Source organism: Erinaceus europaeus, chromosome 23, assembly GCF_950295315.1.
Source record: "Erinaceus europaeus chromosome 23, mEriEur2.1, whole genome shotgun sequence".
In the NCBI taxonomy this organism is placed as follows: domain Eukaryota; kingdom Metazoa; phylum Chordata; class Mammalia; order Eulipotyphla; family Erinaceidae; genus Erinaceus; species Erinaceus europaeus.
Genome location: NC_080184.1, coordinates 13159328 through 13184386, shown reverse-complemented (window position 1 = coordinate 13184386; position 25059 = coordinate 13159328). Strand labels below are relative to the sequence as shown.

Here is a 25059-nt window from a genome sequence, read left to right as displayed (position 1 = left end):
ACACACACACACACACACACACACACACACACACACACACACACACACACACACGGGTGTTTTATATATATGAATATATATTCATTTATTGATAGAGAGTATATATATGATAGAGAATTTGATAGAGTATATATAGCATATATATATTCATTTATTGATAGACTATATATTGATAGAGAATATATATATATATATTCATTTGATAGAGAGAGGCGAGAGGGAGGGAGAGAATAAGACATCAGTCTGGTACCTGTGCTGCCGGAATTGAATCTGGGACCTCATGCCTGAGAGTTCAACATTTTGTTGACTGCATCACCTCTGGATCATTTATTTTTTTTTCTTAGTTAAAATTTTCTTTTTTTTTTAATTTAAAAAAAAATTTTGTTTCATTTATTCCCTTTTGTTGCCCTTGTTGGTTTTTATTGTTGTAGTTAATATTGTTGTTGTCATCATTGTTGGATAGGACAGAGAGAAATGGAGAGAGGAGGGGAAGACAGGAGGAGAGAAAGACAGACACCTGCAGACCTGCTTCACCACCTGGGAAGTGACTCCCCTGCAGGTGGGGAGCCGGGGCTCGAACCGGGATCCTTATGCTGGTCCTTGTGCTTTGCGCCACCTGCACTTAACCCGCTGCGCTACAGCCCGACTCCCCAAATTTTTTTTTCTTAATATCTTGAATTTATTGGATAGAGACAGCCTAGAGAGGGAAGCGGGTGGTCCTAGGGGATGAAGCCTTGGACTCTCAAGCATGAGGTCCAGAGTTCAGTCCCTGGCAGCACATGTGCCAGAGTGATGTCTGGTGTTCTCTCTCTCCTATCCCTTTCATTAAAATAGAGAGAGAGAGAGAAGGAGTAGCTAGAGTGACATCTGCAGCACTGCTTCACCACTTGCAAAGCTTTCCCTTGGAGGTGGGGATCAGGGGATCGAACCTCAGTCTTGTGCATTGTAATACATGCTTTCAACCAGGTGCGCCACCACCGTCCCCCCCCTTTTATTTTTTTGCCTCCGGGTTTATCGCTGGGGCTCTGTGCCTGCACTATGAATCCAGTGCTCCTGGAGACCATTGTTTTTTCCCCATTGTGTTGCCCTTGTAGTTGTTATTGTCATAGCTGTTGTTGTTGGATAGGGCAGAAATCGAGAGAGGAGGGGAAGACAAGAGAGGGGAGAGAAAGACAGACACCTACAGACCTGCTTCTCCGCTTGCGAAGCGACTTCCTGCAGGTGGGGAACCAGGGACTAGAACCAGGATCCTTACATAGGTCCTTGTGCTTTGTGACATGTGCACTTAACCCGCTGCACTACCGCCCAGCTCCCTCCACCCAGTCCCTTTAAGCTTTCTTTTAAATTTTTTATTATTATTTTTTTCCCTTTTTGTTGCCCTTGTTTAATTGTTGATGTTGTCGTCGTTGAATAGGACAGAGAGAAATGGAGAGAGGAGGGAAGACTTGAAGAGAAAGATAGACACCTGCAGACCTGCTTCACCGCCTGTGAAGTGACTCCCTGCAGGTGGGGAGCTGGGGGCTCAAACCCGGATCCTGACGTCAGTCCTTGTGCTTCGTGCCACATGCATTTAACCCGCTGTGCTACCACCTGACTCCCTCTTTTTTAAATTTTATTTTTACTTTTTTTTTTTTTTTTTTTTGCCTCCAGAGTTACTGCTGGGGCTTGGTGCCTGCACCACGAATTCACTGCTCCTGGAGACCATATTTTCCCCTGGTTGTTTTTTCATTGTTGTGGTTATTATTATTGTTGTTATTGATGTTGTTCGTTGTTGGATAGGAGAGAGAGAAATGGAGAGAGGAGGGGAAGACAGAGGGGGAGAGAAAAAGACACCTGCAGACCTTCTTCACCGCCTGTGAACGACTCCCCTGCAAGTAGGGAACAGGGGCTTGAACCGGGGTCCTTAACTCACATTAAAATAAATGTCCTTTTATGTGGCCCAGGATGGGGCATGGTGGCTGAGGGTTGGACCTCAAAGCTGTTAAGGGAAGGGGCGCAGTGGATAAAACCTTGGACTCTCCAGCATGAGGTCCTGAGTTCAATCCTCGGCATCATATGTGCTTCTCTCTCCACCTCTATTAATAAAACTTTCTGGAGAGAAAAAAAGAAACACCTGGTGAGGGTAGATATCATATTGGTTATGCAAAGAGACTATCATGTCTGAGGCTCCGAAATCCCAGGTTCAATCCCTCACCCCACCATAAGCCAGAACTGATCAGTGCTCTAGTTAACAAGAAAAAAAGAAACACCCTGCTCTGTTTTCTGTCTCATAACAGAATTTCTATTAGGGGCCAGGCGGTAGTGCAGTGGGTTAAGTGCACAAAGTGCAAAATTTGTATTATATTTTTCCCAGAGTCCTGCTCAGCACTGGTTGATGGTGGTGCTGGGGACTGAACCTGGAATCTGGGAGGCTCAGGCAAGAGAACCTGTTTGCTTAACCATTATGCTATCTTCCCTGCCCCTAGCTTATAAACTTTAAAATTCCAGTGTCATAAACAATATGTCTTAAGAAAACTTATATTGGTAAAATAAAATAATAAAACAAAAAAAAAATGGCTATTACAGTAAGATGTCACTTTCAAAACTCCACTTGTTTTTTTTAAACCTGAGTCTTTTAAAAATATTTATCATTGGATAGAGACAGAAACTGAGAGGGGAGGGGAAGACAGAGGGGGTGAGAAAGACAAGACACCTGCAGACCTCTTCAAACTGGGGGCTCGAACCCAGACCCTGTACGGGTCCTTGCGCTCTGTACTATGTGCACTTAACCTGCTGCATCACCCCCTGGCCCCCTTGATGGACTCTTTATCTGCCTTCCAATATAAGCTAGGCAAGAGACAGGCTGAGGATGGTGCAGGGGTTTGGGTGCTGAACTTGGAAGCGTGAGGTCTTGAGTTCGATCCCTGGCATCATATGTGCCTCAGGGAGGCACTGTTTCTCTTTCTACCTCTCCTCATTTAAACTTGTTTTTTCATATTTATTTATTTTCTCTTTTGTTGCCCTTTTTTTTTTTTTTAATTGCTGTTGTAGTTAGTTGTTGTTATTGCTGTTGTTGTTGGCTAGGACAGAGAGACATGGAGAGAGGAGGGGAGACAGCGAGGGGGAGAGAAAGACAGACACCTGCAGACCTGCTTCACCGCCTGGGAAGTGACTCCCCTGCAGGTGGGGAGCCGGGGGCTCGAATCAGGATCCTTAGGACGGTCCTTGCGCTTAGTGCCACCTGCGCTTAACCCGCTGCGCTACCGCCCGACTCCCTCTCTCCTAATTTTTGAAAAGATTCTATTCATTTAGTAATGAAGGCAGGAGGAGAGAAAACCAGATGTCACTGATGAATGTGCGGCCAGGGTTTGAACTCGGGACCTCATGCTTCAGAGCTCATTACTTTTTGCACTGCACCACCTCAAGGACCACTACCCCTCCCCGCCTTGCCATCCTTCGCGTCAGTGCCCAGAGACCAGGCAGGCCTGATTCAAAGTCTTTTAATTATTTTCAGTTCTGATTAAAAAAAAAAAAAATCCCTTTTCCCTGGCTGTGTGGACATGCCTGTTGGGCCTCAGGTGGAGATGTGAGAAGCTTGAGGATCCACAGAGAGGGGGCTCCTCCCAGCCCCTCCCGAGGCCCTGCAGTCTTGTTCCAGTGGGGACAGTAAAGGACACAGGCTGGGTGTCCCCAGGCTGCCCCATTCACAGGCACAACGCGCCCTGTCCCATGTGATCGCACATGGTGGATCAGATCTGGGCTGGCTGGATGCTGGGGGACTGGAGCCTGGGGTCCCCTTAGTGCTGGTCTGAGGGACGCATGTTCAGGATGCTGAGACGGCCCTGGTGTCCCCGGCGGCTGTTGGTGGCCAGGCGCTGTTGGGCCAGGAAGGACTGGGCGTGGGCAGGGGCCCTGTGCTCCCCTGCACGCTGCTGCAGGGCCATGCCCTGGAGGGAGGGAGAGAGGGAGGCAGGGGGAGAGAGAGCGGGAGAGAAGGGGTGAGTCTGGGTCAGGCTGTCCACGGGGATCCCCCCACCCAATATCCTAGCAATCCCAGATCACACTGCTTTGGTGTGTCTGTTTTTTAAAAAGCTTGTCTTGTTCTTACTGAAGTGTGAGGTCCCAGTAGGAGGTGAGAATGAGACACTCACCATATTGTACCAGGCACTAATAAGAAGCTTCTCCTCCAGCTCCCGCTGGCTTCGACTCTTTTCAAAGTCCATCTGGCAAGGAAGGGACTCAGATTCAGTGAGGGGTGCAGGTGGGAGAGCACACACTATACTGGGTGAGATGCTAGGGGTTCCAGTCCTGGCCCTGCAGGGGAGTACTGTGGACAGCACCCAGGGAGCTTCCCACCTTTAGGGGAGAAGCTTCCTGAGCAGTGGAGCGGGGCTGCAGGTGTCTCTGTCTCTCTCTTTTTATACAGAACCAGAGCACTGGTCAGCTCTGGGTTATGGTGGTGCGGGGGACTGAACCTGGGAATTCAGAGCCTCAGGCAGGAGAGTCTCTTTGTAGAACGATTGTGCTGTACCCCCCCCCCCATGCTCTCCACCCTCTCTCTCTCCCCTTCGCCTCTCAATTTCTTTTTTTCATTTCTTTATTGGGGAATTAATGTTTTACATTCAACAGTAAATACAATAGTTTGGACATGCATAACATTCCCCAGTTTCCCATATAACAATACAACCCCCACTAGGTCCTCTGTCATCCTTCATGGACCTGTATTCTCCCCACCCACCCACCCCAGAGTCTTTTACTTTGGTGCAATACGCCAATTCCATTTCAGGTTCTACTTGTGTTTTCTTTTCTAATCTTGTTTTTCAACTTTGGCCTGAGAGTCAGATCATCCCATATTCATCCTTCTGTTTCTGACTTATTTCACTCAACATGATTTTTTCAAGGTCCATCCAAGATCGGCTGAAAACGGTGAAGTCACCATTTTTTATAGCTGAGTAGTATTCCATTGTGTATATAGACCACAACTTGCTCAGCCACTCATCTGTGGTTGGACACCTGGGTTGCTTCCAGGTTTTGGCTATGACACATTGTGCTGCTGCCTCTCAATTTCTGACTGTCCTATCAAGTATAAAAGAAAAAAAGAGCAAAGTGCAAGAACCGATGTAAGGATCCCGATTCAAGCCCTGGCTCCCCACCTGCAGGGGAGCTGCTTCGCAAGCAGTGAAGCAGGTCTGCAGGTGTCTGTCTTTCTCTGCCCCCCCTCTATCTTCCCCTCCTCTCTCCATTTCTCTGTCCTATCCAACAAGGACAACAATAATAACTACAATAATACAACAAGGGCAACAAAAGAGAATAAATAATTAAATAAATATTAAAAAAAGAAAGATAGCAGAAAGGAAGTAGAAGGAAGAGAAAGAAAGGGGTAAAAAGAGAAAGAAAAAAAAAAAGCAACCACAGCAAACCAAATCATTGGGAGCCAAGACCAGCTTGAAGGTCTGGGGTCACTCACCTCCTGGTGGCGCAGACGGGCCGCCCGTTCCCGCAGCTGCATCCTTAGGGCTTGCAGCTCTGCAGGAGCCTCCACGAGGGGCCTCTGCTTGGGCTCCGGGGGTTCAATGACCTGGAGAGACAGACAGACAGACACTGGTAGTCCCCCGGCTGCAGGCAGGGATGCGGGTGCGGTGCGCCACAGCGCCCCCTGGCGGCCTCACCGAGCGCGCCCGGTCCACGTAGCGGCGGTAGCGCTCTTCCACAGAGGCGCGCAGCTCCTCGCCTCTGCGCCCTGCTGGGAAACACAGACCCCAGGGGCATGTCAGCTCGGGGGGACCCCACCCCCACCCCTAGCCAAGCCTGAGTCCCAGCTCACCAGGATTGTCCGAAGGTGGCTTGAGTTCCTGAATGTGGTCCTGCAACTCCTGGTCCACCTCATGCAGCTTCTGCCTGAAGAGGGTTCAGGGGGGGGACCTGTGCTGACATAGGGGCACTGCCACACCAAGGACTCCCCACTCTCGGCACCATGTGGGGTCTCTCCTCTCTCAACACCATGGATAGCACCCAGGGAGCCCCATGGAGGGTGGGCAGGGCTGTGGGGTCTCTCCTCTCTCAGCACCCTGCACAGCACCCAGGGAGCCCCATGGAGGGTGGGCAGGGCTGTGGGGTCTCTCCTCTCTCAGCACCATGGACAGCACCCAGAGAGCCCATGGAGGGTGGGCAGGGCTGTGGGGTCTCTCCTCTCTCAGCACCATGGGCAGCACCCAGGGAGCCCATGGAGGGTGGGCAGGGCTGTGGGGTCTCTCCTCTCTCAGCACCATGGACAGCACCCAGGGAGCCTATGGAGGGTGGGCAGGGCTGTGGGGTCTCTCCTCTCTCAGCACCAGGCACAGCACCCAGAGAGCCCATGGAGGGTGGGCAGGGCTGTGGGATCTCTCCTCTCTCAGCACCGTGCACAGCACCCAGGGAGCCCATGGAGGGTGGGCAGGGCTGTGGGTCTCTCCTCTCTCAGCACCATGCACAGCACCCAGGGAGCCCCATGGAGGGTGGGCAGGGCTGTGGGGTGTCTCCTCTCTCAGCACCATGCACAGCACCCAGGGAGCCCATGGAGGGTGGGCAGGGCTGTGGGGTGTCTCCTCTCTCAGCACCCTGCACAGCACCCAGGGAGCCCATGGAGGGTGGGCAGGGCTATGGGGTCTCTCCTCTCTCAGCACCATGCACAGCACCCAGGGAACCCCATGGAGGATGGGCAGGGCTGTGGGGTCTGTCCCTCCCTCAACCACCCCTTTTTTAAAATGAACCAGAAATGCTCCCTTGTGATGCTTCCTGACTGACAATCTCCATTCCTGACCCCCAAGAATCCCCTGCTCTTCCCACTTTGCCGTGAGGCCCTGCCCACTGGGCATGCGCCCAGCTGTCCTGAGTGACACCACACCCTCATTCAGATCCACGGCTCCCCCTACCCCCCCACACCTCTCCCCACAGCTCAGCCCCAGTCTGGGACTCACATGTGTTCCTCCAGCTTTCTCTTCAGAACCGTGGGCTGGGAGTGAGGGGAGAGAGAAGAGACAGGTGGTGGTGAATGGGGGTGCATGGGAGTGCGGAGGCCCGAACCCCTTCCAGGGGTGAGAGCAGCGGGGGCCATTCCTGAGGCTGCTGTACTTACAACGGGCTTCCCCAGGCATTGGGCAGCAGAGGGGAGAGAGAGGAGAATCAGGGGGGGGTCTGTAGGGTTATTGGGGTGCTGCAAGAAGGAGGGGCAGGCACTCACATCTTCAGCCTTGGCCCCCTGCTCCTGCAGTGCTTTCTGCAACTCGTCTACCTGGGCCCGCAGCTCCGCCAGCTGCTGCTGGTTCAGCCTGTGGAAGGGGAGCGGGATGCGGGGTCACCCTGAGCCTGGGCGCCCCAGGGTCCCTCCCCCGCGGGCCTCACCTTTGCTGTGTCTCCAGCCCTTGGCGCTGGCGGTTGGCGTCCTCCAGGTGGCGCTGCAGCTCCTCCTGCCGCTCCCGGTCGGCCGCCTCCTGCTGACACAGCCGCTTGTTCTCCAGCTGCAGCTGCAGGAGGGTCTCCCTGCAGGGGGGGCGGGGGGAGACAGGCAGGGGCGCTGGGGACCCCGACACCCCGCGGGCCTGGCCAGGGGAACCCCCTCACCCGAGGCCAGGAGATGGACAGAAGCCCAGAGGAGCAGGAGGAGGGGAGTCCCGGGAACCTGGGCAGGAGGCTCTGGGGGTGGAGCCAGGGTGTATTAGCATGTGATTACCATGTGGGAGCGGTCTGGGAAATCAGATTTGCCAATAGGAGGCAGAGGAACAGCTATCCGTGAGTGGGGCTTCACTGAAATTAGCATAGTGGGTGGAGCTACTCAGTGTGAGTAACAGTGGGTGGGTTATAAGGCAAATTAACAGACTACAGGACACTACAGGCTTTATGAGTATACTGGGTGGGGTTACTGTATATGATTAGCATAGTGTGCGGGGCTATTGTGTCTAAGTCCAGTGAGTGGGGCTACATGCAAAGATTAGCATAGAATATGGCAACACCACTTTGAATTAGCTGAGAGGTGGAGTTACAGGACATGATTAGCATACCAGGGAACACCACCCGCCTGAATTAGCATAGCAGCTGGAGCTTCTCGCTCTCACCAGCCAAGTGGGTGGAGCTACAAGACATGATTAACATACTACATAACAGCTCGTTCCAATTAGCATGGTGGGTGGGGCTAGTCTGTTTCTAAAAGATGGGGTGGAGTTATGAGCTATGATTAGCATATAGGGTGGGGCTACAGTACAAGATTAGCATAGTGGGTAGGGCTATGAGGGCTATTAGCATAACGGGTGAGGCCTGTGGGTGTGATTAGCATAGTAGGTGGGGCCATGGGCCAGCCAGAGGTGAAAGGGCAGAGGAAGGACACCAAGGTCAGGGGCTGTGTTCCAGGGCTCAGAGCCCGCGGTGGGCGTGGTTAGTCAGAGCTGAGGGCGTGTCCAGAGGACGGGGGCGGGGTTTGCAAGAGGGCAGCACAGAAAGGCCCCTCAGAACTGAAGCCCAGGCACTTGGCCAGGTGAGGGGGGTGCACTTGGGAACTGAGCTCGTGGTGGGTTGGTATACTGGGGCCAGATCTGGGGAGGGAAAGGTTGGGGGCGTGTCCAGAGTCCAGGGGCCTCAGGCTACCTGAGTTCAGCAGGCAGAATTTCAGCAGCCAAGTTCTCAACAGCCGGGGTCGTGGGATCTATGGAAGGGTCTGGAAAATTCGAGTAAAGTCTTTGAGTTACTGCCACAGCCCCCTCCCCTTTCCAGACAAGCCAGGGGGATCCAGAGAAGTCTGGGAGAATGACTTTAATTTTGTTTTGTTTTGTTTTTAATGAGCCAGGGAGATAGCATAATGGAAACACAAAAGACTCCTGCCTGAGACTCTGAGGTCCCAGGTTTAATCCCTGGCACCACTATAAGCCAGAGCTGGGCAGGGCTCTGGGCTCTCTGTATCTTCCTCTCTGGCCTTTTTTTTTTTTTTTTGCTCTATCATTAAAACAAAGCAAATAAATGGATTTTTTTTTTAAAGTTCAGGGTTGGTGAGAAAGCATAGTGGTTCTGCAAAATTCTCTGGCTTGAGGCTCCAAAGTCCCAGGTTCAAGCCCAAGCTCTGCCATCAGCCAATTCAAAGAACAGAGCTCCAATTCAAAGAAACAGTATAGTTCTTAATGTGTGGGGACCAGGATATGTTCCTGGAACAGCATACACCTGTCATGCATGAGGACCCAGGTTCAAACCTACACTCAGTAAACCCATATGATGACTAAATAAATAAGAAGTATGAGTCTGCTAGGAGTAGTGGAATGTTACAGGCAAGGAACCAGGCTACAATCCTCTTGGGAAAATAAATGAACTTTTTAATTATAATGACTACTCTCTTTCAGATATCAACAGAGAAGTATTATCACTATCCTTATTTACCTACTTTAAAAAAAATTATTTATTCCCTTTTGTTACCCTTGTTGTTTTATTGTTGTAGTTATTATTGATGTCGTCGTTGTTGGATAGGACAGAGAGAAATGGAGAGAGGAGGGGAAGACAGAGAGGGAGAGAAAGACAGACACCTGCAGACCTGCTTCACCGCCTGGGAAGCGACTCCCCTGCAGGTGGGGAGCTGGGGGCTTGAACCAGGACCCTTACACCGGTCCTTGCGCTTTGCGCCACATGCGCTTAACCCACTGTGCCACCGCCCGACCCCCTTACTTTTTTTTTAAACTTTTTACTATTTATATTTATTTATTTTCACTTTTGTTGCCCTTGTTTTGTATTGTTGTTGTAGTTATTATTGTTTGTTATTGATGTCGTTGTTAAGTGCACGTGATGCAAAGCACAAGGACCGGCGCAAGGATCCCAATTCCAACCCGCGGCTCCCCACCTGCAGGAGGGTCGCTTCCCAGGCGGTGAAGCAGGTCTGCAGGTGTCTCTCTTTCTCTCCCCCTCTGTCTTCCCCTCCTCTTTCTATTTCTCTCTGTTCTATCCAACAATGACGACATCAAGAACAACAACAATAACTACAACAATAAAAACAACAAGGGCAACAAAAAGGAAATATTTTTAAAGTCTTATAAAAAATAAAAACTTAAAAAACATAAACAAATCTTTTTCTATTTTATTTGACAGCACAGAGGGGACGATGAGAGAGAGAGGGAGAGAGAAAGAGAGACTCCTGCAGCCCTGCTTCACTGCTCAGGGAGTCTCACCCGTGTAGGTGGGGAGCGGGGGCTCAAACACGTGTCCTGGTGCATGATAATATGTACACTTAACAGAATGAGCTACTAACTGTATTTTCTTTCCATTTTTATTTATCCACTAAGAAGACAGAAACAGAGCATAAACTCTGGCACACGTGACATTGGGGATCGAACTCTAAACTTCATGCTTCTGAGTCCAGTGCTCCAGCAGGGCCATCAATTTTTTTGTTTGTTCACTTGTGGTTACAAGCGTCCCTCTCACATATGAGAGCATGCTTGGAGCCCCGAGTTCTTGCCCTTTGCAAGTCCGGTGTTCTTTTTATTAATTTTTTTTTATTATCCTTATTTTCTATTGGATAGAGACAGCCAGAAATCGAGAGGAAGGGGGAGATAGGGGGACATAGGGAGAGAGAGAGACAGAGAGAGAGAGAGGGAGAGAGACCTGCAGCACCTTGCTTCACCACTTGCAAAGCTTTCCCCTTGCAGGTGGGGACTGAGGGACTGAAGCCAGGATCTTGTGCCCTGTAACATGCGTGCTCAAGCAGGTGCGGGGAAGTCCGCTGCTCAGTCACTGCACGGCCTCCTGTCGGGCCTCTCAGCACCCCTGGGCCCCGGGATCGGGGGTGTTTAACTCACCGGCCCGGGCAGGGTCCCGTGGTGGTTGCAGCTGGGCGCAGCGTAGTTCCTCGTTGGCCTCCCGCAGGGAGTCCCGCTCTGCCAGCAGCCTCTGCGGGCCCAGGGCACAGGAGTGAGAGGCTGTGCTCCCCCATATTGCCCTGCCCCGCAACGCCCTGGGGGTAGGGGGAGAGAGGGCAGGGCAGGGCAGGGGGGCCCTGGGAGCCGGGACTCACCTCCTTCTCCTTCGTCACCGATTCGTACTTTTCCTGTAGGGTGCGACACTCAAAGAGCCATTTATCGGCCTTCATGGCCTCCTCCTGGCGCTGGGTCTGTAGGTCTTGCACCTGGAGAGCGGGGAGCAGTGAGGAGAGCACCTTGGGGAGCAGGGCAGGGGTGAGGGGGCGGGGCTAGACGACTCAGCAAGTGCCCCCCCAGGGGCGGGGTCTACGGGAATATGCATGAGCTGGCACGCCCACAATGGGGCGTGGCATGCATGTCAATGAGGGGCGGGTGCTGAAGTCAGCAGCCGATTGGTTGAAGGTTGATCAAAGCAAGGTGGGCGGGGCCAGCCAGCCGGAGCCCCTGGATGGTGTGCTGCTTTGCATATAGGACCCAGGTGCGAGCCCCAGCCCCCATTGCACTGAAACACTGGGGTCTCTCCTCTTTCTGTTTCTTTTCTTTTCTTTTCTTTTCTTTTTTCTTTATATTTCTTTACTTATTTTCCCTTTTGTTGCCCTTGTTTTTTTTTTATTGTTGTTGTTGTTGATATCTTCGTTGTTGGGTAGGGCAGAGAAATAGAGGAGGGGAAGACAGAGGGGGAGAGACAGACAGACACCTGCAGACCTGCTTCACTGCCTGTGAAGCGACCCTCCTGCAGGTGGGGAGCCGGGGGCTCGAACCGGGATGCTTACGCCAGTCCTTGCGTTTTGCGCCACCTGCATTTAACCCGCTGCGCTACCGCCCCACTCCCGTTTCCGTCTTTCTATCTGAAAAAGTTGGCCTAGAGACAGCACACAGGTTCTTCGAGTCTCCTGCCTAAGCCTCAGAGGTCCCCGGTTCAATTCCCAGCACCATCATCAACCAAAGCTGAGCAGGGCTCTGACAACAATAAACTAAATGAAAATAATAATAATAATGGGCGGTAGGCAGTGGCACACCTGGTTAAGCGCACACATTACACAGTGCAAAAACCTGGGTTCAAGCCCCTGATCCCCACCTGCAGGGGGAAAGCTTCAACAGTGGTGAAGCAGGGCTACAGGTGTCTCAGTCTGTCTCCCTGTCTCTCTCTATCCCTCACCTCTCAATTTCTCTGTCTCTATACAATAATAAAATTTTAAAAACGAAAAAGATGAAAAAAACTAAGTCAGACTGTAACTGAGTCCTCAGTAATTAAAAAATAGGGAGATGGGCAGTAGCACAGCGGGTTAAGTGCAGGTGGTGCAAAGCGCAAGGACCGGCCTAAGATTTCCGGTTCGAGTCCCTGCTTCCCCACCTGCAGGGGACCTCCCAGCGTCTCTATGGTTCAGCGTGGCTCTCAGGCGGTGAAGTAGGTCTGCAGGTGTCTGTCTTTCTCTTCCCCTCTCTGTCTCCCCCTCCTCTCTCCATTTCTCTGTCCTATCTAACAACAACATCAATAACAACAACAATAATAACTACAAAAAAAAACTAGGGCAACAGAAAGGAATAAATATTAACAAATAAGTAAATAAAATTTTAAAATAAATAATAATAAAACTCTGCTTCTCAGGGCCAGGTGGTGGCGCATCTGGTTGAGCACACATATTACAGTGCACAAAGACCCAGGTTCGAGTCCCCGGTCCCCACCTGCAGGGGGAAAGCTTCACAAGTGGTGAAGCAGACAGGTGGTGAAGCAGCGCTGCAGATGTCCCTCTGTCTCTCTCCCTCCCTATCACCCCCATCCATCTCAATTTCTGACTGTCTCTATCCAACAAATAAAGATAAAAAAAACCAAACTCTGATTCTCTCTCTCCTTCCCTCACTAATAAAGCAAAAGGTGGGGGCCAGCTAGATGGCATAATGATTATGCAAAGAGACTCTCATGTCTGAGGCTCCAAAGTCCCAGGTTCAATCCATCGTACTCTTAAAAATAAATAAACAGGGAGTCAGGTGGTAGCGCAGCAGGTTAAGCGCAGGTGGCGCAAAGTGCAAGGACTGGCCTAAGGATCCCGGTTCGAGCCCCCAGCTCCCCACCACAGGGGCGTCGCTTCACAAGGGGTGAAACAGGTCTGCAGGTGTCTTTGTCTCTCTCCCCCTCCCTGTCTTCCCTCCCTCTCTCCATTTCTCTCTGTCTTAGCCAACAATAATGACATCAATTATAACTACAACAATGAAACAAGGGCAACAACAGGGGATAAATAAGTGAATATTAAAAAAAGAATATTTGGGGAGTCGGGCTGTAGCACAGCGGGTTAAGCGCAGGTGGCGCAAAGCACAAGGACCGGCATAAGGATCCCGGTTCGAACCCCGGCTCCCCACCTGCAGGGGAGTCACTTCCCAGGCGGTGAAGCAGGTCTGCAGGTGTCTGTCTTTCTCTCCCCCTCTCTGTCTTCCCCTCCTCTCTCCATTTCTCTCTGTCCTAGCCAACAATGACAACAACAATAATAACTACAACAATAAAACAACAAGGACAACAAAAGGGAATAAATAAATATTTTTTAAAAATTATTTTAAAAAAGAATATTTACACCCATCTTATTAAAAAATAATAAAATAAATAGTAAATTAAATTAAATTTAAAAAGCAAGGTGGAGGAGATGGATCCCTGCAAAACACCAGAGGTAAAGACACTCGGCTGTCTGGTACTATCCGAGAACACCCGACTCTCTAGACCAATCACAAGATGCCTCCTTCTACCGATGCCCACACATGACCCCGCCCCACATCATGGCCAATCCCCGTGTAGCTCTCTAGCCCCGCCCCCTCCTCCAGCCAATCACAGGTGAGCTGGCTCCCGGGCCACGCCCACCACACCTGTCTCCGCTGTGCCTCCAGCTGGGCTCGCAGGGAGCTGGCCCGGCGCAGCTCCTCCTCCAGCTGCCGCGTCCTCTCCGCATGGCCGGCGTTGCGCTCCTCCAGCTGCCGCACCTGCCTCCGCAGCTCCCGCAGCTCGCCCAGCCGCCGCTGGTAGCCGCTCAGCGTGGCCTCCAGCTGCTCGGCGCGTTCTGAGGACTCCCTGGGGGTGGAACAGATGGATGGATGGATGGATGGATGGATGGATGGATGGATGGGGGGGGGGGCATCTGGTTTGGAGGGGAGGCCTTGGGGACCACAGGAAGAGGTGGCTGTTCACGTGCGGAGTTCAAGGTGAGAGGTCACGAAGGTCAAGGGTCAGCCAGGCCCTGGCTCAGTCAGGGGCTGAGGATTCAGGGACCAAATCAGCAATCCTAGGTACAACTGTGGGGACCCAGGGTGAGGGAGGGGTCCAGGGACCTGGGTTGGCAGGTGAGGTGCTGTGGGGGTGGGGTCAGGGGGAAATTTGGGGGTCCAGTTGTTAAGAGGGTCTTACGGCCCTTGAACAATACCGGGATGGGGTCCCCTGGGAGGTAACAGAAGACACAGTAAGGTCGATGGGAGTAGGGTGGGCGTAGTGGGGACCCCTTAAGTGCTTGGAGGGCTACAGGGGTGCTTCTGAGGTACACAGAGGCATAGGGTGCAGACTGGGGTCAAGGGAGGCTGCCTGGTCATTACACTGTGGGGTGCTGGGGGAGGGGGCCACAAGGTGCCTGGGCATGATGGGGCCCAGCCCAGGGCAACACAGTGGGTACTGGGGAGCATCGTAGGGGTGCTCTGGTCTAAATGAGGTCACAGGACTGATGGGAGGTCTGGGGGATCCTCTGGGGATCACAGTGGGGGGCACTCTAGGGATGGGGAGGGCAGTCAAGATCCAAGGAGATTGGCAGAGTCCAGGATAGGGCAGTGGGGTGTGTGTGTGTGTGTGTGTGTGAGAGAGAGAGAGAGAGAGAAAGCCAGAGGCTGGCAGTGGGGTTCCCTGTGAGAGGGGCTTCCTGGGGGGTCCCCACCACTCACCGGAGTTCATCCATCTCATCCTTGAGGGCCTGTGCTTCCTGGGCCAGGCTGGTCAGCGCCTGGTTCCGCTGCTGCAAATCTGCCACCTGCCGCTCCAGCTCTGAGCACCGCAGACGCTCATCCTCCCGGCCGCTCTCCAGCCTGGGGGGAGGGGGCAGCAGGTGTGGGGATGAGGGGTGGCCACCTGGGAGCGCCCAACCTCACCCCCTCCGGCCTGCCTGGGGGCCTGGGGAGGGCATACCGGAAGTTCTCCTCCTGCAGCTGTTCCAGCTGTGTCTGCAGCAGCAGTAACTTCTTGGCTGTGAGTCCAGAGGTGCCCTCCCCCTCTGGCCGAGGTCCCCGTTCCCGCAGGACCGCGTTCTCCTGTGCCAGGCTCTGCTTCTCTTCCGCCAGGAGCACCAGCTATGGAAAGGGTGGGGGTGGGGTGAGATGAAATTTGAGGGGGCAGGAGAAAGGCGGGGGGGTCCCTGCGACCCCATTCCCCACGTCACCACACCTGCCGCTCCAGGTCCAGACAGCGCTGCTGGAGCTCGCCTCCATCATCAGGGTCCTCACTCAGGAAATAATACCTGCGAGACTGAACAGAGTGGTCCGGTGGGAGGGCGTGCTGTCCCAGAAAAAATTGGGGGCGGAGCTGGGATGACTAGGGCAGCCCAAAACCCTCAGGGTCTGGGAAGAGAGAATGGGGAACCCAGGTCACAACCCAGGCTGTCTGCAAAACCATGACTCACGCTGGGTGGGGGTGGCTGTGGGTCTAAGGATACGGTGCCCTGTCGGGCTGTGCCGTGGAGAGAGAGAGGAGGTCCGGAGCAAGTGGGATGCCCCCACACAAGCCCTCCACCCCCGAGTTAGGCAGCTCTGAGAGTCATACTGGAATAGCCCTGGAGGTGGCGCACTGGTAAAGCACTGGACTTGCAAGCACGAGGGCCTGAGTTCGCGATCCATGCCTATTCCTGTTGCTTGCAATATATATCAGAGAACTGCATAGGTTCTCCCTCCTTCCCCCCCCCCCCCGGTCTTTCTTGGTTCTCTCTCTGTCTCTGTCTCATTCATGCATTAAAAGAATCACGGGGAAGGTGGGAGTGGGAACGGGGAAGACCGAATAGCTGTTATGCGAAAGACTTTTTCCCCCCTCCTTTATAATCTTTAAAATTGTCTTGATTTGGGGAGTCGGGCGATAGCACAGCGGGTTAAGCGCACATGGTGTAAGGATCCTGGTTCAAGCCCCGGCTCCCCACCTGCAGGGAGTCGCTTCGCAAGCAGTAAAGCAGGTCTGCAGGTGTCTATCTTTCTCTCCCCCTCTCTGTCTTCCCCTCCTCTCTCCATTTCTCTCTGTCCTATCCAACAAGGATGACATCAATAATAACTACAACAATAAAACAAGGGCAACAAAAGGGAATAAATAAATAAATATTTTAAAAATTGTCTTGATTTTGAGAGGAGAAAATGATAGATCAGTAAGAGCCAAAAGCTTGGGCGGTGGCTCATGGCGTTAAGCGCACATAGTCCGAGATACAACGATCCTGGTTCGAGCCCCCGGCCCCCCACCTGCAGGAGGGTCGCCACAAAGCAGTGGAGCAGGTCTGCAGGTGTCTGTCCTTCTCTCTGTATCTCTCTCTCTCTTCCCCTCCCCTCTCAGTTTCTCTCTGCCCTATCCAAATATAAATAAATAAACAAATAAATAAAAACAGATGGGGGTCGGGTGGTAGCGCAGCAGGTTAAGCGCAGGTGGCGCAAAGCACAAGGACTGGCATAAGGATCCCGGTTCGAGCCCCCGGCTCCCCACCTGCAGGGGAGTCGCTTCACAGGCGGTGAATCAGCAGGTCTGGGGGTGTCTATCTTTCCCCGTCTGTCTTCCCCTCCTCACTCCATTTCTCTCTGTCCTAGCCAACAACAAATGACATCAACAACAACAATAATAACCACAACAATGCTACAACAACAAGGGCAACAAAAGGGGGATGGGAATGGCCTCCAGGAGCAGTGGATTCATGGTGCAGGCACCGAGCCCAGCAATGACCCTGGAGGCAAAAAAAAAAAAAATGAACAGACACAGACACCTACAGCCCTGCTCCACTACTCATGAAGCTTTCCCCCTGTGGGTGGGGACCAGAGGCTTGAACCCAGGTCCTTGTGCACAGTGGCGTGTGTGCTCAACTGAGTACAGGAGTGTACCCCCACCTGGTCCTCCCAAAGACTCTCCTGCCTGATGTTTTGAGGTCTCTGATCCAGTCCCCAGCATTGCTATAAGGGAAAGCAGAGCAGGGCAGTGGTAAAAATAAGTCAGTAAATGAATAAATCAAGAATAGAGAATCAGGGTGGGGTAGACAGCATAATGTTTATGCAGAAAGACTCTCATGCCTAAAGCTCCAAAGTCTCAAGTTCAATCCTCCACACCACCAACAGCCAGAGATGAACAGTATTTTCGTAAAATAAATAAATAAGGGGAGTCGGGCGGTAGCGCAGTGGGTTAAGCGCACGTGGCACAACACACAAGGACCAGTGTAAGGATCCTAGTTCAAGCCCCCTGGCTCCCCACCTTCAGGGGAGTCACTTCCCAGGCAGTGAAGCAGGTCTGTAGGTGTCTGTCTTTCTCTCCCCCTCTGTCCATTTCTCGCTGTCCTATCCAATAACAACAACAGCTATGACAACATTAACAACTACAAGGGCAACAAAAGGGAAAATAAATAATTTAAAATAAGTAAATAATTTAAAAATAAGTAAATAAATAAATATGGGGCCAGGTGGTGGCACACCTGGTTGAGCACACGTTACAGTGTACAAGGACACGGGTTTGAGCCCCCTGCTCCCCACCTGCAGGGGGAAAGCTTTGCGAGTGGTGAAGCAGGGCTGCAGGCGTCTCTCTGTCTCTCTCCTTCTCTATCTCCCCTTCCCTCCTTATTGATTTCTGTCTTGTCTGTCCAGTAAGTAAAGATAATTTTTTAAAAGTTTCTTTTTTTCTCCTTTTTAAAATTTTTATTTATTATTAAATAGAGACAGAGAGAAATTGAGAGGGGAGGGAAAGACAGAGAGGGAGAGAGACAGAGAGACACCTGTAGCCCTGCTCCACCACTTGTGAAGCTTTCCCCCTGCAGGTGGGGAACAGGGGCTTGAACCTGGGTCCTTGAGCACTGTAATGTGTGCGCTTACCCAGGTGCGCCACCGCCTGGCCCCAAGTAAAGATAATTTTAAAATATAAAATGAAAAAAAAAATTGGGCCACCAGGAGGAGTGAATTTATAGGTGCCAGCACCAAGCCCAAACAATAATGCTAGAGGCAAAAAAATAAATAAATAAAAAAGGAATCACAAGGAGTTGGGCAGTAGGTAGCACAGAGGGTTAAGCGTACATGTTTCAAAGCGCAAGGACCGGTGGAAGGATCCTGGTTCGAGCCCCCGGCTCCTCACCTTCAGCGGAGTCGCTTCACAGGCGGTGAAGCAGGTCTGCAGGTGTCTGTCTTTCTCTCCCCCTCTCTGTCTTCCCCTCCTCTCTCTATTTCTCTCTGTCCTACCCAACAACGACATCAATAGTAACTACATCAATAAAACAAGGGCAAGAAAAGGGAATAAATAAATAAATAAATATTAAAAAGAAAAGAAAGGAATCACAGAGGGCAGAGTATAGGCCCAGGAAGTTTGAGCCCTGGCACCACATAAAGGTACTCTATAGCACTTGGGCAAGCTCCCCTGATGTAACGTCTCTCTCCCTTTCTCTGTGTATGTGTCTCTCTGTCTGAACAAAAGTCATCCTGGGAAGTTATAAAACACACACACACACACACACACACACACACACACACACACAATCACGGGGACCTTGGACCTCGTCCCTCACCCTTTACCTGGGTGTCAAAGTTCCCGTAGGTCTCTGGAGACAGCGAGTCTGGGGTGTTTTTATTCATGAGCTGAGAAAGAGGCAGACACTGAGATCAGACCAGCCCTCTGTGGATGGTCTTCCAAACTTCTAAAGATTTCACAAGCTGGAGAACCCCTCCCTCTGTTGTCCTGTCCCCCGAGGCGGGTCCCCTCTGGATTCCACCCTAGCTGCCTCCTGCTAAACACCCAACGCTCAGAGACGCAGCACCTGAGAGAGCTCAAGGAGCTTACCTCCTGGATTGCAGCCATCACCACATGTTGGACCGATTCCTCCAGGGTCATGATTTTCTGAATGTGCTCTGTGTGGGGGGAGTGGGGGTTGGGGGGGCTGGGCTGTGTTGAGGGGGGCTCCTCCCCTGCCCCCCACTTCCCATCATACCTTGTTTTTTCTCACAGCTGATAGCACAGCACAGCACTAGCTGCAGCAGCTTCCCCAGCTCCTCTGGGTTCCCAAACTCGCCGATCAGGGTGACGTCTGGGAGGTGGTGCTCGGATACTGGGCGTCCCAGCACCTGAGGGAGGGGGGTTGCAGGGACTCACAGACTGCTGCCCTCCAGCTACCCCCATCCTTTTACCTTTATTATTATTATCTTTTTAAATCTTTATTTATTATTGGGTAGAGACAGAGAAATTGAAAGGGGAGGGAGAGATACAGAGAGACACCTGCAGCCCTGTTTCACCACTCGTGAAGCTTCCTCCCCTGCAGGTGGGGTCCGGGGGTTCGAACCGGGGTCTCGAGTGCTGTAATATCAGTGTTTAACCAGGTGCACCACTGCCTGGCCCCATTATCTTTATTTATTGGATAGAAACAGCCAAAAATTGAGAGGGGAAGGGGGTGATAGAGAGGGAGAGAGACAGAGAGACACCTGCAGCCCTGCTTCACCACTCGCAAAGCTTTCGCTCTGAAGTTGGGGACATGGGGCTGGAACCTGGGTCCTTGTGCCCTGTAACACATGCACTCAACCAGGTGTGCCACCACCCAGGCCCACACACTTTTTTCTTATCAACAAAAATATTTTTTGGCATATTTCCCCCAAGTAAAAGACTCTGGGGTGGGTGGGTGGGGAGAATACAGGTCCATGAAGGATGATAAATGACATAGTGGGGGTGGTATTGTTAAATGGGAAACTGGGGAATGTTATGCATGTACAAACTATTGCATTTACTGTTGAATGTAAAACATTCATTCCCCAATAAAGAAATAAATTTTAAAAAATTTATATTTTACTTATTCATTGGACAGAGACAGAGAGAAATTGAGATGGAAATGACAGAGAGACAGAGAGACCCCTGCAGCCCCACTCCACCACTCCTGAAGATTCCCCCCTGCAGACGGGAACCAGGGGCTTGAACCAGGAACCCTGTACCTGTGCGCACAACAGAGTGTGTCACTGCCCAGATCCTTGTTTTATTTATTTATTTATTTATTTATTTATTTATTTATTCCCTTTTGTTACCTTTGTGTTTTTAATATTGTCTTTATTGTTTTTTTTAATTTTTAATATTTATTTTTTATTTTCCCTTTTGTTGCCCTTGTTTTACTGTTATAGTCATTACTGTTGTTGTTATTGATGTTGTCGCTGTTGGACAGGACAGAGAGAAATGGAGAGAGGAGGGGAAGACAGAGAGGGGGAGAGAAAGACAGACACCTGCAGACCTCCTTCACCACCTGTGAAGCGACTCTCCTACAGGTGGGGAGCCGGGGGCTTGAACCGGGATCCTTACACCGGTCCTAGCACTTTGCACTACCTGCACTTAACCTGCTGTGCTCTCAACCGACTCCCACTCTCCTTAATTCTTTACTTTTTTTTTCCATTTTAATTAAAGATACAGAGAAAGAGAGAGAAAACAGAGCCCAGCTCAGCTCTGACTGATGGTGGTACTGGGGACTGAACCTAGTGCCTTAGAGCCTCAGGCAGGAAAGTCTTTTTGCAGAACCACAATGCTGTCTCCCAAGGCCTGATTTAATTAATTAATTTATTTTTAAATTTTTTATATTTATTTATTCCCTTTTGTTGTCCTTGTTTTATTGTTGTAGTTATTATCGATGTCGTCATTGTTAGGAGAGAAATGGAGAGAGGAGGGGAAGACAGACAGAGGGGGAGAGAAAGACAGACACCTGCAGACCTGCTTCACCACCTATGAAGCGACTCCCCTGCATGTGGGGAGCCAGGGGCTCGAACCGGGATCCTTATGCCGGTCCCTGCATTTTCACTTAACCTGCTGCGCTACCTACTGCCCGACTCCCGATTTAATTTATTTTAATGAGAGAAATGGATCGAGAGAGAAAGAAAAAAAAAAAGTGGTCCGGGAGGTGGTGCAGTGGATAAAGCGCTTGACTCTCAAGCGTGAGGTCCTGAGTTCAAGCCCCGACAGCACATGTACCAGAGTAATGTCTGATTCTTTCTCTCTCTCCTCCTATCTTTCTCATCAATCAGTAAATTAAATCTTAAAAAAAACAAAAAAAATGAGAGCTCTATTCAGTTCTGGTTAGTGGTGGTGCTGGGGATTGAACCTGGGGCCTTAGGGCCTCAGGCAGAAGAGTCTTTTGCAGAAAAACTGTGCTGTCTCCCCAGCATCCCTCTCCCCTAACCCAATTCTGTAGTCACTCACATCCTGGGAGTACTCCAGCAGACTTTGTAAGATTGTCCTCAGATTGTTGACCTAGAAGGAGGGGCGAGGAGAAGTGGCACACAAAGGGGCAAGGAGAGGGTTCCCACCCTGAATCTGACTACCATCCCAAAACCGAACGTGAGCATTTCCCCGTTCATGAGAGAGGGAAGCAGAGCCTCCTTCTGGCACCTGCGAAACGGGGATGGAACCTGGGACCTCACACTTGCGAGTCCAGAGCTTTATCTGCTGCACCCGCCTCCTGGGCCCCAGCTGAACCAGCTCCCTGGACAAGGCGGACAGACCGGGAACCCTAGCCATGCTGTGTCTCCCCTCGGCTAGAAAGTCCTTCCTGGACTCGGCCTGCACTTAAAATAGAAGCCGAGTTCCCAGCCAGCTCCCCATGACCTCAGCCACTATCCCTGTCCCCATTCCCTCTCCTGTCATTGTCACACCAGGCTTCCTCCCAACTTGGGGTCCAACCAGAAAAACAGTTCTGCTGGATACTGAGGCCGATTTGCCAAGTGACCGACCCAGGTTTGAGCCTGGTCCACACAGCATTGGAGAAAACTCCAGAGTTCTGGGCTCTTTCTCACTGTCTCTCTACCTCTCTGTCTCTATCAAAAAAAGAAGAAGGAGAAGGAGAAGGAGGAGAAGTAGAAGGAGAAGAGTGCCCGTGGGTACTGGGGCACAGCTCAGCACAGGACTTACACATGCCTGAGGCCGCGGAGGTCCAGGGTTCAGTCCCCAGCACCACCTCTTGGCGGAGCTGAGTGGTACTCTGGGCTCTCCCTTATTTCTGCTCATAACAGAGAAAGAAACAGAGTGAGGGAGACAGCACAGTGGTTCTGCAAAGAGGCTCTCCCGTCTGAGGTTCTGAGGTCCCAGGTTCAACCCCCTGTGCCACCATCAGCCGGAGCTGAGCAGGACCCTGGGGGTGAAATCAGAAAGTTACATTAAGAGCTGGGACATGGCTCACCCAGTACAAGGCACTCTAGCATGAGTGAAGACCTGAGTTCAAGCCCCCCCCCCCCCCCGTCCTCACACAGAAACTCCATGGATCGTAGAAGCTGTGGTGCTTCTCCTTTCTCCCTGTCTCCCTTGGAAATAGAAAGAATGAGAAAAACTGACTTGGGAGTTGTGAAATCACACACGCTCAAGGTCCTAGCCTTGCAAAATCAATCACAAAAAAATAACTAAGTAGGAGGCCGGGTGGTGGCCTAGGGGGTTAAGCGCACGTGGCACAAAGCGCAAGGACCGGCACAAGGATCCTGGCTCGAGCCCCCGGCTCCCCATCTGCAGGGGAGTCGCTTCCCAGGCAGTGAAGCAGGTCTGCAGGTGTCTGTCTGTCTCTCCCCCTCTCTGTCTTCCCCTCCTCTCTCCATTTCTCTCTGTCCTATCCAACAACGACAACATCAAGAAAACAATAATTACAACAACAAAACAACGAGGGCAACAAAAGGGAATAAGTAAATAAATAAATATTTAATAAATAAATAAATAACTTACTAAAATAGCTAGTCCCCAGCAACCCAAGAAGTGGTGCAGTGGGTAAAGCATTAGGCTCTCAAGCATGAGGTCCTGAGTTTGATCCCCAGCATCACATGTGCCAGAGTAAGGCTCTGCTTCCCTCTCCCTCTCTCTCCTTCTTGTTAATCAAGAAAGCAGTTATTTAACTACTTATTTGTTTATTTTTACCAGAGCCCTGCTCAGCTCTGGCTGATGGTGGTGCTGGGGCTTGAACCTGTGACTTTGAAGCCTCAGGCAGGAGAGTCTTTTTGCAGAACCATTATGCTACCTTAACTGCCCATAAAAAAAAAAAAAAAAATTAAAGCACAATTTGAAACTGGCTGGCCCACTGCCATCTGTCCCCATTTGTGGCCAGGCCTGTGTGTCTCTGTCCATCACCAAGGACGTGTGCCTTGCTGCCTCTACGTTCAGTCTGTCGCCCAGCCCTCCACCCCACTTCCAGGCAGGCGACCACCTGTTACCTTCAGCTTCCAGTTGGGCCCCGGATTTGCTGAGATGCCTTGTAGCCATGCCTCCGTGAACCAGGAAGGGTCTCTGGATGGGGGTGGAGAGGGAGTGCACACTGAGCTTCCCGGGTGGTGTGTGTTGGGGGGAATCTTTGGAGCTCCTGCCCCCCCCCACCCCAGTGCCACTCACATCTGGTTCAACACGTGGGCCACAGCCAGGCCGCTGCTCAGGTCCTGGGGGCTGGTGCAGGGGGGCGGCACCCGGAAAGTCTGCAGCTGAGGAGACAGCCACGGGCAACATGCCAGGGGGCGGGGCCTGGCACCAGTGCACCTGCTGGGGGCGTGGCCTGCACGCACCTGGGCACGAGGGGGCGTGGACTGGCCTCACCTCTGCCCAACTAACCTCGCCACCGAGTCAGGGCGGAGCTCAGAATCACCTAGAGGGGCCCCCCAAGGGCCACGTGACCGGGCCAGCTCACCTGGGGCCTGCCCCCACGTGACCAGGCCCATCAGGGGGCGTGTCTTCACCTGTTCACACCACGTGACGGGGGCGGGGCCCAAGCCGGAATCCAACGGGCTCCAGCTGACCCCATGACCCCTTGCTCCTCCAGGCCGACCCTCCCTCCCTCCCGGGGCCAAGGTTTGGGGCTGCCCCCTCCCCCCCGTCCCCGCAATAGAAGAGTGAGGCACACCTGTCCCGGGCCCCGCCCCCCGACCTACCCAGGTGAGCAGAGGCCCGCAGAGCTCGGCCTTGTCCACGCTCATGGCTCCGCTCTGCCCCGAGCCCGCCAGCCCTCGGGGTCCCGCAGCTGCCACCGCCGCCGCCACCAGCGAGCGTCCGCGGCCGGGACCTCCCGCTCGGCCTAGAGCGCCGCCCCGCGCGCCCCGCCCCCTGCGCTGTCCCCGCCCCCCGGCTACGCCACGCCCTTTCTGACTCCGCTGGCGCCATCTTGGATGCGGGCAGCGCAGCTGCGCCGGCCGGACGCTAGGGGGCAGTGTCAGCCCGCCTGCACACGCCCGGCCGGCCGCCTGCCTCCGGCGGCTGCAATGTCGGGGGACGGGGAGGGGCGGACCTCAGCATAGCGCCTCCGCAGCCCCGCCCGGCGCGGCAGGCGCGTTCCTGTCCCGGCCCCGCAGCCCGGGGACATTCTTGGGGCTCATCGCGGAGCTTGGGTGGCTGGGCGCGCCCCAACTCGGCCTGGGGAACTGGAGCTCCCAGGGGGCGGGGCCGGCGGCGTGGCCCTGGGTCCGAGCCCGTCCTGCGTGCTGGACACACTCCCATGCCCTGCCTGGACGGGTCCTGGTTCCCTGCACCCCCAGATTTGCCCTAGGGTGGGGGTAGGGTCCCCCTCGGATCTCTTAAATCCGAGACTCAGCCTCTGGGGGTCCCAGGAGCCATCAGGGGGCTCGCACACCGCAGAGCCGCTGGCGCGGAGCCGGGGGCTTGGCACTGAGTTGGGGGGCACATGGAGGAGGGGATGACGACAGCGCACGATGACCTCACGGCCCCCCCCCTTCCGCTCGTGATTTTATTCTGAGACGAAAAGCGTCACCGGCGCACCCGAGCTGCCCCCAGTGCCTTAATACCTTGCATGTGGCGTCTGGGTTTGAACTTGGGCACGTGCCCTGCCAGATGAACTTTCTTTCTGCCCCTTTCCAATAAAACAACAACAACAACAACAATTTTTTTTAATTATATGTTAATATGACAAGAGTGGTGGATGGGGGAGAAAGAGCCCCAGAGCCTCCCTCTGGCATAGGCGATATCAGGGATCGAACACACGGAACC

The 25059-nt window shown here is 52.6% G+C and overlaps 1 protein-coding gene across 3 annotated transcripts; it reads right to left on the bottom strand.

The window, feature by feature from the left end:
- Positions 1–3463: 3463 nt before the first annotated feature.
- HOOK2 (hook microtubule tethering protein 2) lies at positions 3464–24237 on the bottom strand. Of its 3 annotated transcripts, none has more exons than XM_060181802.1 (22): positions 23991–24237; positions 23461–23546; positions 23286–23358; positions 21298–21348; positions 19064–19196; positions 18916–18983; positions 18651–18713; positions 15307–15387; positions 15052–15212; positions 14811–14951; positions 13755–13956; positions 10997–11107; positions 10782–10872; positions 8596–8665; positions 7360–7497; positions 7199–7286; positions 6936–6970; positions 5804–5877; positions 5649–5719; positions 5447–5557; positions 4131–4202; positions 3464–3926 (listed from the first exon to the last, which is right to left on the bottom strand). In XM_060181802.1, exons 1-22 carry the CDS (start codon positions 24033–24035, stop codon positions 3777–3779), a joined length of 2115 nt encoding a protein of 704 aa, XP_060037785.1. In that variant the 5' UTR covers positions 24036–24237; the 3' UTR covers positions 3464–3776. The 3 variants fall into 3 exon arrangements, with proteins under 3 accessions (XP_060037785.1, XP_007532486.1, XP_060037786.1); XM_007532424.3 differs by having other exon boundaries at positions 5649–5722; positions 23991–24231; XM_060181803.1 differs by lacking the exons at positions 23286–23358; positions 23461–23546; positions 23991–24237 and adding an exon at positions 21487–21630 and having other exon boundaries at positions 5649–5722.
- Positions 24238–25059: the final 822 nt, after the last annotated feature.